Source organism: Hyperolius riggenbachi, chromosome 11, assembly GCF_040937935.1.
Source record: "Hyperolius riggenbachi isolate aHypRig1 chromosome 11, aHypRig1.pri, whole genome shotgun sequence".
Lineage (NCBI taxonomy): Eukaryota > Metazoa > Chordata > Amphibia > Anura > Hyperoliidae > Hyperolius > Hyperolius riggenbachi.
In genome coordinates, this window is record NC_090656.1 from 27,764,904 (window position 1) to 27,778,095 (window position 13,192).

Below are 13,192 nucleotides of genomic sequence, written 5' to 3' on the forward strand. Positions count from 1 at the left end.
TCCAGTCAGGATCCAGTTAGACTATAGTATAATACGCACTGATAAGGAATTACGGTCATAAATCTTCTTCCTAGCAGAGAACAGCTTCTGAGTGTAGGGGATAGATAAAAAAAGACAATAGTATATACATTTTGGCTTAGAACTCACTCAGACTGAAGGAAAAACTGTATCAATAATAAATCTGGGTTTCTACAAAAAGCATGTTTAGGAGCAGGATAATAGATAGAGTACAATTGTTTATCTCATCAGTTTTTTTTCACCTCGGGGTTCCCTTAAGGACCATTTGCTGGTTTGATATCCATGAGCCTTCTGTACTGTTTGTCACGTTGATTGGTCTGACTCTGTGTTAGAGTGAGTTTTGTGGAGAGTTGAAGTATCTTCCTTTAGGGGCATAACTTAAGGTCTTCATGGAGATCCCCAGAAAAAATGTAACCTACCTCCATGTGGTGACCCCAACAGCCTTGATGCAAAACTGCCAAGGGTCCAAAACGAGCTTGGCCATGACAATACCAGGTCTGGAGGATAAGCCCCTGCATCAGAGGGAGGAAAAGTAGAGCCCCCACAGTTCTGGGACTGATGGCTCCCCCTATAGTCCACCCCTGCACCTTACAGGTGTCTTCAGCCATTCCTGCACCATTACTTGCTAGACCTTACGGTAGACTTCTTCCTTTCATCCCTTGAACCCATTTAGACCTAAGAAACCGTCTTCTCCCTTTATAAACAAAATCAAAGTCACAAACAGAAGAAATATACAGTCTAAAGTAAATACCGTCTTGTGAACAAAGGCCTCAAGTTATTTTATTTAGAAACTGAATGTTCCTTCCCTCCCTTACAGTCATCTGTGAAAGCACGGCATGTCCCACACTCAATTTCCAGAGCCTAAACATTTTTGCTCAGGGGAATTTGTTTGAAATTTTGTTGTTTTATTGCATTGATTTAAATGCCAAGGACATGCTCCCCGTCTTAAAAGCACGTATCGCTGGGCTGGTGGTAACGACATTTGCAACACTTCAAGAGGAATGACTTCTGTGCGCCTGCAGCTACGATAATATTTATAGCGCCTGGGATGCCGAGTCCCACATGCAGGAACAAGGGCTCCTGGTAGACGTACTTTTCTGAAATGATACATAAGGCTTTATGGCAAGATGACAAATGGTTGCTTTGCATCTAAGTCCCCTGCAGTTCTAACAAGTAAAATCTGGTCTATATTGCCCCGTTCCTCTCACGTCAATATCAATTTACATTCGCTTGTACCATCTTGTTTTTGTACACCGTTGATTCATCACCGTGCTTTGTCTAGATCTCCGGCTATGTTCTGACAAGCCTAGTAGGAAACTCGGATGCGAAATCGCAGCAATCCCTTATTTGTCAAAAAGATGAGGCATGCTCCCTTTCGGAGAGGAATTTTCGAATGAAAAAAACGCCGCCTGAAAGTGATGGCCGGATGGCTAAATTTGAATGAACACCGAGTCGATCTTCGTTACCGTCAAAGCGTGATGTAGGATGACTGAGAGAATGGCACGGCAAAAAAAAAAAGGCATGCAAAACAATGCGGTGTTTAATTGCCAAAAAAAGTAAAAATTTCAAGGTCGAAACCAAAGTTCTCCGGGCTTCACAGAAAAAAAAAAAAAACAACAACCATTAAAGCAATTAAAAATAAACTGCCATTTGTAACACGCGCAAGAGTATAAGCTGTAAATATTTATTCGTCCTTCTGTTGCGCAGCGTAACCTCCTGGTTTTGTTGTGCTAGTCATTGAGGGAAGGTTAAGGGGAAGCAGGGCTTAAGCAGTATGTAAATTCATTCGGCTCAGACAATGAGTAACACAAACCTATTTTTAGTCTCTTTATACTGCAGTACAATCGAAAGCAGGACTTGTATTCTTCTCGGCAGCGATCAGGAGGGGGGAGAAACTGTATTCCTTTCGATGACATTATTATCCGAACATAGCAGGGAATGAAAAAAAAAAAGAAAAGAAAAAATAAAATTCAATGTCTACAGAAAAAGACGATTTAAAAGTCAACAAGGAGATGCAGCGGAAGGAGACTAAAGGCTTATATAGTAGCTGTCCATCAGTTGGTAGTGCTGAAATGCAGAGCATAAAACAAGGGAAATGTAACATAACAAAGACAAAAAAGAAAATCCCTTAGATGCTCTTTTCGCTGGAACAGAAAGGCAATGAAGAGAACAGATGGCGATGTTCAAAGTGAGGAATACATAGGCTTTAAAAATAGGGGTTATAAATAAAAACTGAGCAGGCAAATGAAATATACTTTAGGCCACTTAACTTACAGTTTTTTGCGTTTTTTCTTTTTACTTTTGAATATGGAAGATGAAGAGATCCACTATTACTCCTTGGACCCCAGAGAGGCCAGGAGATATTTTATTAGGTTACTGCTGTAGGTAGGCAGATGAAGGCTATGTACACACTGTGCCATTCCATCGCCCTAAATGATTGTTAACGATCATTTCAGGTGACAGTCTACTATGTGTCATTGTTCTACCTGATAAGAGTCCTCTACAACAGAGATGGTCAAAGAGATGCGTATATGTAACGATATGTGTCAGCAAGTAACAGAGTTCTGATTATTAGGTGATCTACAGTATCACCTATAATACAGATATATACCTGATTATATGGTGATCTGCAGAATCACCAATAATACAAGTATACAAGACAGCTAACGTGGTAGCAAGTAACAAGGTGTAGTGCTTGGTGCAACAGTAGTACTGATAGTTTAGCTATACCTCACCAGAGGAGCTGGTGGGTACTAACAGTACAGAGCCCCTCACCAGAGACAAGGGCCCTCTGGTGAGAGTAGAGTGGTCAGAAAGATCGGGTTCGGCAACAGACAGACAGATACAGTACAAAATCAGAAGGCAAAGGCAAGAAGGTATAACAGGCAGAGTCGGCAGCAAGATCAGATGGGCAGAAGTACAGAATCACTGAGCGGAAGAGTAGTCAGAACGAGCCAGAGTCAAACACAGATAATATACAGTATATCAATTATAATTATAGCTATCAAACAATTCCTATCACTGTGTGAAATCCCTGGTTTCCTCCCGGATCAAAGCACACCGGATCTAGCTAAGGTCTGAGCGCTAACACCAAGTATTCGCAACAGCAGACAAGTTGCGAGTGATTCGGCAAGGCTTAAGAAGCAGAGAAGACCCCTCCGGCACACCCACTCCCATCAACCAATGAGGAGTGGCGAGCGTCTCCTCTGACGTCAGCCGACCGGCCGGTCAGCTGACGCGCTACCTCCTCGCATAAAGGTCCTATCTGTGCGCGAGCGCACGCGACAATGCGACCCTATGTGCTGCTGACAAACCCGTCCTCGGCATGCTAGACGCCCGAGGCACGGATAGATCGCTAGGCAGGGAGATGGAGGCAGCTGCGGTGGTATCACTGTTCACCGCAGCTGTCTCTTCCATGTTTGTTACAGTATACTTCTTGTTTGCATGTAAGTTTAAAGGACAACTGAAGTGAGAGGTATTCAATGTCAAGCCATTGCAGCTAAAGCTAATAACATTTTGGGATGCATTAAAAGGGAAATAAAAACTCAATATGCTAGCATAATATTGCCCCTGTTTAACTCTCTAGTAAAGCTACATCTGGAATATGGAATTCAGTTCTGGGCACCACATTACAGGAAAGAGCAGGTGCAGCTTTAGAGCAGGTGCAGAGACGAGCAACAAAATTGATACGTGGGATGGAAGGTCTCACTTATCAAGAAAGGTTAGATAAACTGGGTTTATTTAGTCTAGAGAAAAGACGCCTTAGAGGAGATCTAATTAACATGTATAAATACATCAGAGGGCAATATAAAGCTTGGCGGATGAGCTTTTTGTCCCTAGGCTTTCACAAAGGACTAGAGGACATGATCTGCGCATGGAGGAAAAACGTTTTAGCCATTTATTTAGGAAAGAGTTCTTTACAGTAACAGTGATTAAGATGTGGAATGCTTTGCCATAGAAGTAGTTATGGCAAATTCTGTATCTGCATTTAAAGGGGGCTTAGATGCTTTCCTTGCATTGAAAGACATCCTTGGCTATAATTACTAGGTAATGCCGAGTGGTGTTGATCCAGGGATTTTATCTGATTGCCATCTGGAGTCTGGAAGGAATTTTTTTCCCTTTTGGGGCTAATTGGACCATGCCTGCGGTGTTGTACTTTATTTTCTGGTTAAACTCGATGGACGTATGTCTTTTTTCAACCCAAATAACTACGTAACTATGTGTATGGAGGCTGCCATATTTGTTTCCTTTTATGCAATACCAGTTGCATGGCAGCCCTGCTGATCTATTTTGGCTTCCATAGTGTCTGGATCACACCTGAAACAAGGAAACAATATAGCAATCCATCAAAGTTTTTTTCCAACTTGACAAATTGCTGCTCAATAAGATAATCTAATAATAAGCTAAGAATTCTAACTTGCCTGCACATTTAATGCAGATTGTATGCAGCTTGGATCTCCTCCAATTAAATGCACTTACTGTTGACTTTGCATATTCATTTGGGTTGGAAAAAAAGACAAGCGCCCATTGAGTTCAACCAGAAAATAACTTTGAACAGCCCAGTTTGAAACTGCACATAATTTGTATTAACCATTTATGCCATTTGCAGCAGTATATCCATGACTTAAGTTCCTATCCTGGGGCATAGCTATACGGGTGACACAGCAATCGAGCGCCGCACGCATCTATGCGCGCTCCCGCGCGTTCCACTTGCCGCCCATTAGTACACAGATTAGTGAATGGGAACACAATTCCCATTCACCAATCTAAGTGCCAGTGATCAATGATCACCCACATCAATGAGAAGCTGTGGTCATTGACAAACTGAATGTAAAAGCATACTCACATTACTTCCTGTAAGCGTACTAACAGTAAGCACCAGAAGATAACGTGGTGGCTGATCTAGTGGCCAAATAGTAAAAATGCATTCTACATAAACTACATTTAATAATACATAAAACACCCCTTAAATTAACCCCTTACCTCTCCTCTCATCGCTATAAAAATTAAACACTAGGGACTTAATTTAAACATTAATTAATAATCTGGACAATGGGCAAATAAAATGTGTGGATTTTATTCACAGCAGCACGTTTTACTTTAAAACTACATGTAATGGCCACAAACTGAGAATTTTTTTCTGATTATTTATTTCCATTAAAATACATTGTGAATAAAATAATTTTTAGCAAAATATACCACGCAAAGAAAGTCTAATTAATGGCAAAAAAACTAAATATATGGTAGATCGTTTTGTAGTGATAAGTAGTGTTAAAGTTATTGGCGATTGAATGGGAGGAGTGCTGTAATGTGAAAATTGCTCTGGTTCATAGGGGGAAAAGCCCCTCAGTAGTGAAATGGTTAATGGACTCCCGTGGTGAAAAATGCAATCAATATTTACTTACTTGGGTCTTCTTCTAGCCCTAGAAGTCTTTTGGGTCCCTCTTCACACCTCCGGTGCTCCCCAGTGTCACGCTGGCTGCCCATAAATGGGCGGCGCTTCTACGCGAACACACCCACGTCATCAGGCACGTACTGCGTAGGTGCAGTATGCATCAGGGACCTTGGGCCAGAGGGGCACTCCCTCAACCACAGTATTAACTTTATTTGCCCTGTGCTGATAGTGATGACGTCTATTTACGCTTTGAATAGTGGTAAGAATTCACAAACAGTTCCTATCCCCTTCTTGCACCCCTCATACTGTGGTTGTCCTTGGCAGGTTTTGGTACGCCATATCAATTGTTATGTATAGAGCGCTTGGGGGGGCCCCATGTAAAACTAGCACTGGGGCCCAAAGCTCTTCAGATACGCTACTGGCATCAATGCAGATGTTTGGAGGATCAGCGGTTCTGTAAGTAGTTTAAAAAAAGCAATTCTAAAATCTGAAACTTGGTGGGTAGTGTGAGGATTTCATCTGCGCCTGGCTTGATAAGGAAGGCACGACCTTACAAAAGTACAGCGGTACCTGTCAGATTTTGCAGGTTTCTGTTCTGTAACCTTGCGTGTTGAGGGGCCAGGCGCCGCGCGTGGCTTTGCATTAAAAACACTGAATTAATATCGGGAATAGGAAATGAGAGTACCTGCCGAAAAGGCTCTGATCTGTCTTACCAGCGGAATTAATCTGCAGCTCATACAGATGGAGAGTTCCGATGAAGAAGAGTCATCAAGATTAGATGGCGGAGTCGGATGACCTGAGCTTCGCTGGATAATACTCACCAATGAGCCCAGCTTTAGCCGTATCATGACAGGCAGACTGCTAAATACACCGCTGACATACACGCAGCCTAGATCAGCTATCTCTACGCCACAAGATTTGTAATTTAGTGCAGTCAGTCTTGTGATTAAGAAGAGAGCATCGTCGTCACTAGAAGAGTCTGCTGCAGCTCCTGCTTGGCACAGAGATAAGGGAAGAAGCCTTGTTAACCCTATTCTGGCTGGAGTTTTACAGAGGTCACATGGGCAGTGGCCTAGGGTCAGTGTTGCAGTTGGGGGTGCTGAACACTGATGAGGCAAGCTTAAAGGAACCTAAACTGAGAAGGATATGGATTTTTCCTTTTAAAATAATACCAGTTGCCTGAATCGCCTGCTGATCCTGTGTCTCTAATACTTTCATCCACAGCCCCTCAACAAGCATGCAGCAGATCAGGTGCTCTGACTGAAGTCAGACTGGATTAGCTGCATGCTTGTTTCAGGTGTGTGATTCAGCCACTACTGCAGCCAAAGGGATTAGCAGGACTGACAGGCAACTGATATTGTTTAATAGGAAACCTCCATATCCCTCTCAGTTAAGGTTCCCTTTAATACATGTTAGAAGGTTTTGCTGAAGTTGGACAGAGGGTTGAAAATGGAAAGGTTGCATGTGGGAGATTACGTAGACAAGTCAGATACACATGCTGGGAGAGGAAGGAGGGTTATGCTAGCAAATGGTGGTGCTTGTAATGGGTCAATTACGATTACGCAACATTTTGCGTAATGTTTCACGTTTAAGCATTGCATAATTGCAATTACGTTACATACAGCCTACTATGATTATGAATTGTGATTACGCCTGTAATTACACGTAATTTACGTGTGCGTGCGTAAAAAAAAATTGCACCTATTTGCATTTCTTACATTAAAGTCACTGGCTGCCGACTTTAGCGGTTAATAGCAAATCCCCCTTATGTACTAGAGACACCAAATTTACAGGGTATGCGGAGGAGGACAGTCTGCACAAGAGGGAAAACACTTTTTCAAAAAGACCTTCTAGTTTTTGAGAAAATCAATTTTAAAGTCCTTGTGCAGAGTGTGGGAAATGTTTCAGTTGCCACCGACTTTAGCAATTAAAGCGGAATATAACCCAGAATTTCTTCTTTGCTCTAATAGAATATTCACAGCATATTATATACAACCAGCATTTTTTTTTTTTACTAGAACATCATTCAAAGGGTTAATCACATGCTTTAGAATGAGAAAAACAGAGGCGCCAATAGAGTAAAATATGATTCCAATTAAAACCAATTAAAATGTGGGTGTCAATGGTGGACTTGCCTACCCTACAATAAGCAAAAGACCACTTTGTATGGTTAACAATATAAATGTAATCAGTTTTAGTACTCCAAATAAACAATTACTTTGCAACGCGCTTCACGGGACACAAGCCCGCTTCCTCAGGCAAAGCACATACAGGCAGGAGCAACCAAGTAGTAGTCCGTACTGGCGTGGCGCCTCTGTACAAAGTGGTCTTTTGCTTATTGTGGGGTAGGCAAGTCCACCATTTTCTCATTACGTGATATCCACCTGGTGGATGGGTGTGGACACCCTCTTCTTCTTCTACACAGAGAGCGACTTTTTAGCCTGAGCGGGGACAGGTCTAATTTCCGCGTCTGTGATACAAGTGGTTGCCTGACCCAGCAACCCATATTTGTGAGTATATTTTACCATTTATTTCGTTCACGTCAATCAAACCAACAATAATACACTATTGGGGGCTCTCGGTTTTTCCCTTTTTTCTTTCTTCACATGCTTTAGAAGCTCCCCTGCCAGTAGAGCTGCCATCCAAATGTTAAACAATGTAATCTTGTGTTTACTTAAATGTATCAAGTGAGGAATGTGACACATTCTCTGACTGTGCAGAAGCTGGTGGACACAGAGAGAGAGTCAAAGCTTGTCTGCCTGACTGAATGAATACAACCAGTTATTAATAAAATGCAAAGTCAGCTCACAAAGCAAAAAACTGTACTTTTGGGAACCTATAACTTATAAATGAATAATAATACTTATGCACAAAAGTAAATATGCTAACCGTATGGCATATAAAAAGTAGAAAAACATGTTTTTATTGAATATTATGAAAAACAAAAGTTTGCTTTCTTAAAATAGAAAGAATTTGCAATAATTCAGGTTGGAGTTAGCTTGAGATGTCTCCCAGTGCAACACTGCTGAATACATGCAAATCAACCATTGTACCCTTAGAAGCTAAACACACCTCCAGAACCGCTGGAATACAATGATGTGTCAGCTTGTTAATTTGTACAGAGCCATAATAATCCAACATGCATACAGACTGTTTCGGATTGTTTGATCCTCATCAGTGCATGGCATGGATTAATTTGGCTCTATGGAGTAGGGCTTGTAAATCCGAGAGGTACAGACTAACCAGCAAGCTCATGGTGACCCAGAACTCATTGGAGTGTGTAAGGGGCTACAATGGTCCTAAAAGCCCCCTTACTAAGATGTTAAGAAAAACAAAAGTTTGCTTTCTTAAAACAGAAAGAATTTGCGATAATTCAGGTTGGAGTGAGCTTGAGATGTCTCCCAGTGCATCACTGCTGAATATATGCAAATTAACCATTGTACCCTTATTGAATATTATGTCAGGGTTTTAAACTGCTTTAATAGCAAGGTCTCCGTAAGTGCTAGAAACACCAAATTTGCAGGTTATGTTAAGAACAGTGGGAACAAGAGTAAAAACTAATCAAAATTACCTTATAGTTTTGGAGAAAATCGATGTTACAGTTAAAGGAAAAAAGTAGCACACTTACTGTGCTAAAATCATGTATTAACATGGATATAAATGTATTTTTTTTCTTATTTATGTTCAGAGTGTGGAAAATATATTTTAAAAAAATGACATGGGTTCTCCCTCCCGAGCCTCTTTAACCCAATGTGCCCCATGTAGGCTGGAATAGCCAGAGTAAAATGAACTATAACTGTATTTTTTCCAGTGTTACTGTCATTTTCAGTAATTAGGCCTAGTGCACACCGGAGCGTTTCCGCTGCGGTTTGCGATCTGCTTGCGGGTGCGGATCTGCTAGGGTAATGCATTTCAATGGGGTGGTGCACACCAGAGCGGTAGGCGTTTTGCAGAAACGCATACTCCCGGGCTGCAGCAGATTTTGGATTGCGGATGCGTTTTTGCCTCAATGTTAAGTATAGGAAAAACGCAAACCGCCTGTCAAACCGCTTGGTATAGCGTTTTTGGAAGCGGATGCAGATGCGTTTTTTGTCAGAATCTGCTCTTCCAGGTCAAAGTGTACTTCCTGTTGTTCTGCTTTGCATGAGGGATTGCAGAGAAGGTTTGTGCAAGATGTCTGGCACGTGGTTTACCACAGAAAATTTAATAATTAAAATACAGAATAGTCCAGAGCTGTATGACAAGACATTGCCTGGACACAAAGATCATCAAAGGCTGCATGACATCTGGAGAAACATTGCCCATGAGTTCCTGGGTGAAAAATGGGAAAAATTGTCACCAAAGACTCAAGAAGCAAAAGGTGAGTGTATTTGTTAAACATGTGTTGTTAACTCTTTTAGGTTGACTCTTTTGGCACTGTGCTGACAATATGTGAAGACCCCTCCCCTGAAAGGTTAATTAGCTAATCCTAAGTGTCATTACCACATGTCTCTCTTGCAGTCTGTGTCTCTGTATAGGCATCTCTCAATCGGAACAGCACGTACATGTGTGTCTATGTATGCACATGTATTCTGCATGCGGTTGTGATATTACAGTAAAGAACATGATCATAGATTAACACATACAAAGAGGTTGACCTATTTTTTAATAGTAAAGTAAAGATCATAATGTAATCAAATTAAATGTCAACCTGTAATATTTACATACTTATCGGTTATGGCACAAAGTAATCTGCGAGTTTATCTCGCATTTGAATGGCAGAAATAGGCCCACGTAAGGTAGAAGGGGCAACATTTTGAAGAGCACAGGGTGGAATCTCCTCCTCCTCCTCTGTGTGCATGCCATCTAATGTTCTTACATAATTGTGTAAAACACATGTGGCCTTCACAACTGCTATTGCATACTGTGGTTGCATTTTTAGGGCAGTATGAAAAATGCGCCATTTGTTAGAAAGTATGCCAAAAGCACATTCCACCACTTGCCTGGCTTTGGTAAGGCGCTGATTAAACACTTTTTTTTTCAGAGACATATCTCTTTGGGCATAAGGCCGCATCACATGCTCGGATAGAGCAAATGCCTCATCAGCCACAAACACACACGGGTAAGGTGGATGTTGTGTGTCAGGCCAGGGTCGTGGTGCTGGTAAGGTCATTTGGCCAGTTAGGAGTTTCAAGCCAAATCTGCTGTGTTGGAAAACAGCAGAATCATGTGAACTGCCGTAAGCACCCACATCCACATATATAAATTTTAAATTCGGATCCACCACAGCCATGAGCACAAGAGAGAAATATTTTTTATAATTGTAATACACACTGCCAGTGGCTGCAGGCATAACAATACGGACATGTTTCCCATCCACTGCTCCTAGGCAGTTAGGGAATTGATGCTTTTCCCAGAAATGCTGAATATTAGCCTCCCACATAGGTAGATCAGGAGGTGGCATAAATTCGGGCTGCAGTGTTTTCCAAATCAGTTTGCATGTGTCCAAAACCAGGTAGCGGATAGTAGATCTTCCCATCAGGAACTGATAATGCAGAGCTGCATATGAATGTCCTGTTGCCAGAAATCTGAAAAGTAATACAGAAATGTTTATTTGTTTTTTGTTCGAAGTTGGTCTCCTGCGCAAAAGATGGAAGTCTGTGCGAGACAGTTATAAAAAGGAGCTGGAGAAACAATATCAAGAATCTAAAAGTGGGTGTGGAAGTTCCCAAAGAACAAGATATAAATTCTGTGGGATTCTGGAATTTATGAGAAAACATCATGAGTCGGCTGAGTAAGTATGGCGCAAATGTACACCTATTACACTTCTGAAAAAAGTATCCGCTACAGCTGTAATATAAATACAAGTCACACAATGCATTGCAGGAGTGTGATAGACTCAATGTGATTCACTGCAGGTCATTTTACAGTAGGCCTTTGCTTAATATGATTGTTTACTAAGCTATTTATAGTGCGATTATCTGTCAGGAATCTGGTAAGATTTTGTGGACAAATACCAGTTGCCTTACACTCATGTGGATCTATTTGGCTGCAGTAGTGTCTGAATCACACACCACGAACAAGCATGTGTAGATTATACATTAATACTTCACTACAAACATGTGATCTGCATGATGACTCAGGGGCTGTGCCTTAAAGTAATACTCACAACATTTCTGCAGGAGAGAAAGGCAACTATGATTGTTGTACAGTTACACATGTACATCAATGACATTTTCTATTTTACATCACTGGCCTCTATACCAGTACTCAATTCTTCTCTTCTTCTTTACATTAGAACTGAAGATAGCCTGCCACCTGATCCTGATCCTGAGGAGGCGGAAATAGATGCAGGCCACAACACTAGCAGTGATCTGGAAGTGGATGATTTAACTCCACAGGATGGTGACACAGCTACACTGGATGAGAGTGACTCAACAACTGCTGATCAAACACAACCCAGTACACTAACTACTAGGCCACGCACAACTCACAGATCTAGTAGAGGTGTGAGGGCATCAACCCAAGGCAGGAGAATAGCAAGAGGTATGAGCAGGGCTGAATATGATCACAAGCTCATTACTTCTATTGAAAAGGCTGTGGATCATATGGAGAAGCGAGAGGAGGAAATCAAACAATTAAAAGAGCCATGCACCCAGTATCTGCTAAGTTTAGTGCCATTGTTACAGAAAGTGCCACCAGATAAGCAATGGGCAGCCAGACATGCCATATCTGAGACCCTGGGCACATTTTTGCAAACTCAGAGCCAGGCAGAAGAAAATAGCTCCAACTATGTCACTCAACAACACATGCCTCATGCCACTCCTCAGTATCATTCATACCCACAACCATCTTACCAGAGTCACCGTATGTATGACCCACCTAGTTACCCACCTATGCATATGGCAACCCGGCCATATGGGCAGCAGCCACATTATCCTATGACAGGACCTATGCGTTTTGAGCAAGCTAATAGGTATCAAAGATCAGACACTCCAGTGTACACTGATTTATCAGCTCAGACCCAGCCACAAACTACTTCAGAATCAGCTCCACAAGCTTTCATTCATGACACTGGAAGCATGTCTGATTATCTTGCACAACATGAGTAGGAAGTGGGCCTTATAGGTAGTGTAAATCGTTATATTTTATGTTAATATTTTAAAGTTAGTTTCACATACCTCAAAGTTATGAGGAGACGCTCCGTTGGAGTGATTGCACGGCGATAATTAGTATCTTGTCTTTGAAGGGCATCCTTCAATTTGGACAGTAGACAATCAAAACTGTCAAAAATACAGATGTATATGTAATTTGTTGATGATGTTTGTGATATAAAAGCATTCTTTTTTGAACATATACATTCTATGTTTGCAAAAATACCTTCATGACAACATGGCCTAAAGAATTATTTGGGCAACCACTACCAAAAACAAATAAAATAATGTCGCTGGCCACAACAAGTGTCTTTACTGAGTTTCTGCTGTTCATAGGTGCATGATATTGGTATAGGTATAAATGTGTGTTACGTGGGGTTATTACCTTAGGTTATTGTTCAAAAATGATGTATGCTTATATACTATAGTAGTTACTGGGTAGTCCAAAAAAGCAATAGGTGTTAGGCAGTGTATGCATAACACACCAGGAACAAGCATAATGGTAATCTTAGTCTTTTAATGCATATACATGATTGCTGAGTGTGTTGGTTTGTACATTGGAGTCCAACAGAGTGTTAAATAAGGCTCAGCAATGACTGCAACATTCATTATTTAAATAACAAGAATGCCAAATGGTACAGAACAA

The 13,192-nt window shown here is 41.3% G+C and overlaps 1 protein-coding gene across 1 annotated transcript; it reads left to right on the forward strand.

Annotated features, from left to right (window-relative positions):
- The first annotated feature begins 9,423 nt into the window (after positions 1 to 9,423).
- On the forward strand, positions 9,424 to 12,504 carry LOC137538675 (uncharacterized). The gene is made up of 3 exons (XM_068260961.1): positions 9,424 to 9,773; positions 11,024 to 11,186; positions 11,691 to 12,504. The coding sequence occupies exons 1-3, from the start codon at positions 9,488 to 9,490 to the stop codon at positions 12,502 to 12,504; spliced, it is 1,263 nt and encodes a 420-aa protein (XP_068117062.1). The 5' UTR covers positions 9,424 to 9,487.
- Positions 12,505 to 13,192: the final 688 nt, after the last annotated feature.

Coding starts and splice junctions, on each gene's coding strand:
- LOC137538675 (XM_068260961.1), top strand. CDS start 9,488: ATGCAGATGCGTTTTTTGTCAGAATCTGCTCTTCCAGGTCAAAGTGTA. Junction 9,774..11,023: donor AAAGACTCAAGAAGCAAAAG/GTGAGTGTATTT, acceptor TTTTGTTCGAAG/TTGGTCTCCTGCGCAAAAGA. Junction 11,187..11,690: donor AAACATCATGAGTCGGCTGA/GTAAGTATGGCG, acceptor TCTTTACATTAG/AACTGAAGATAGCCTGCCAC.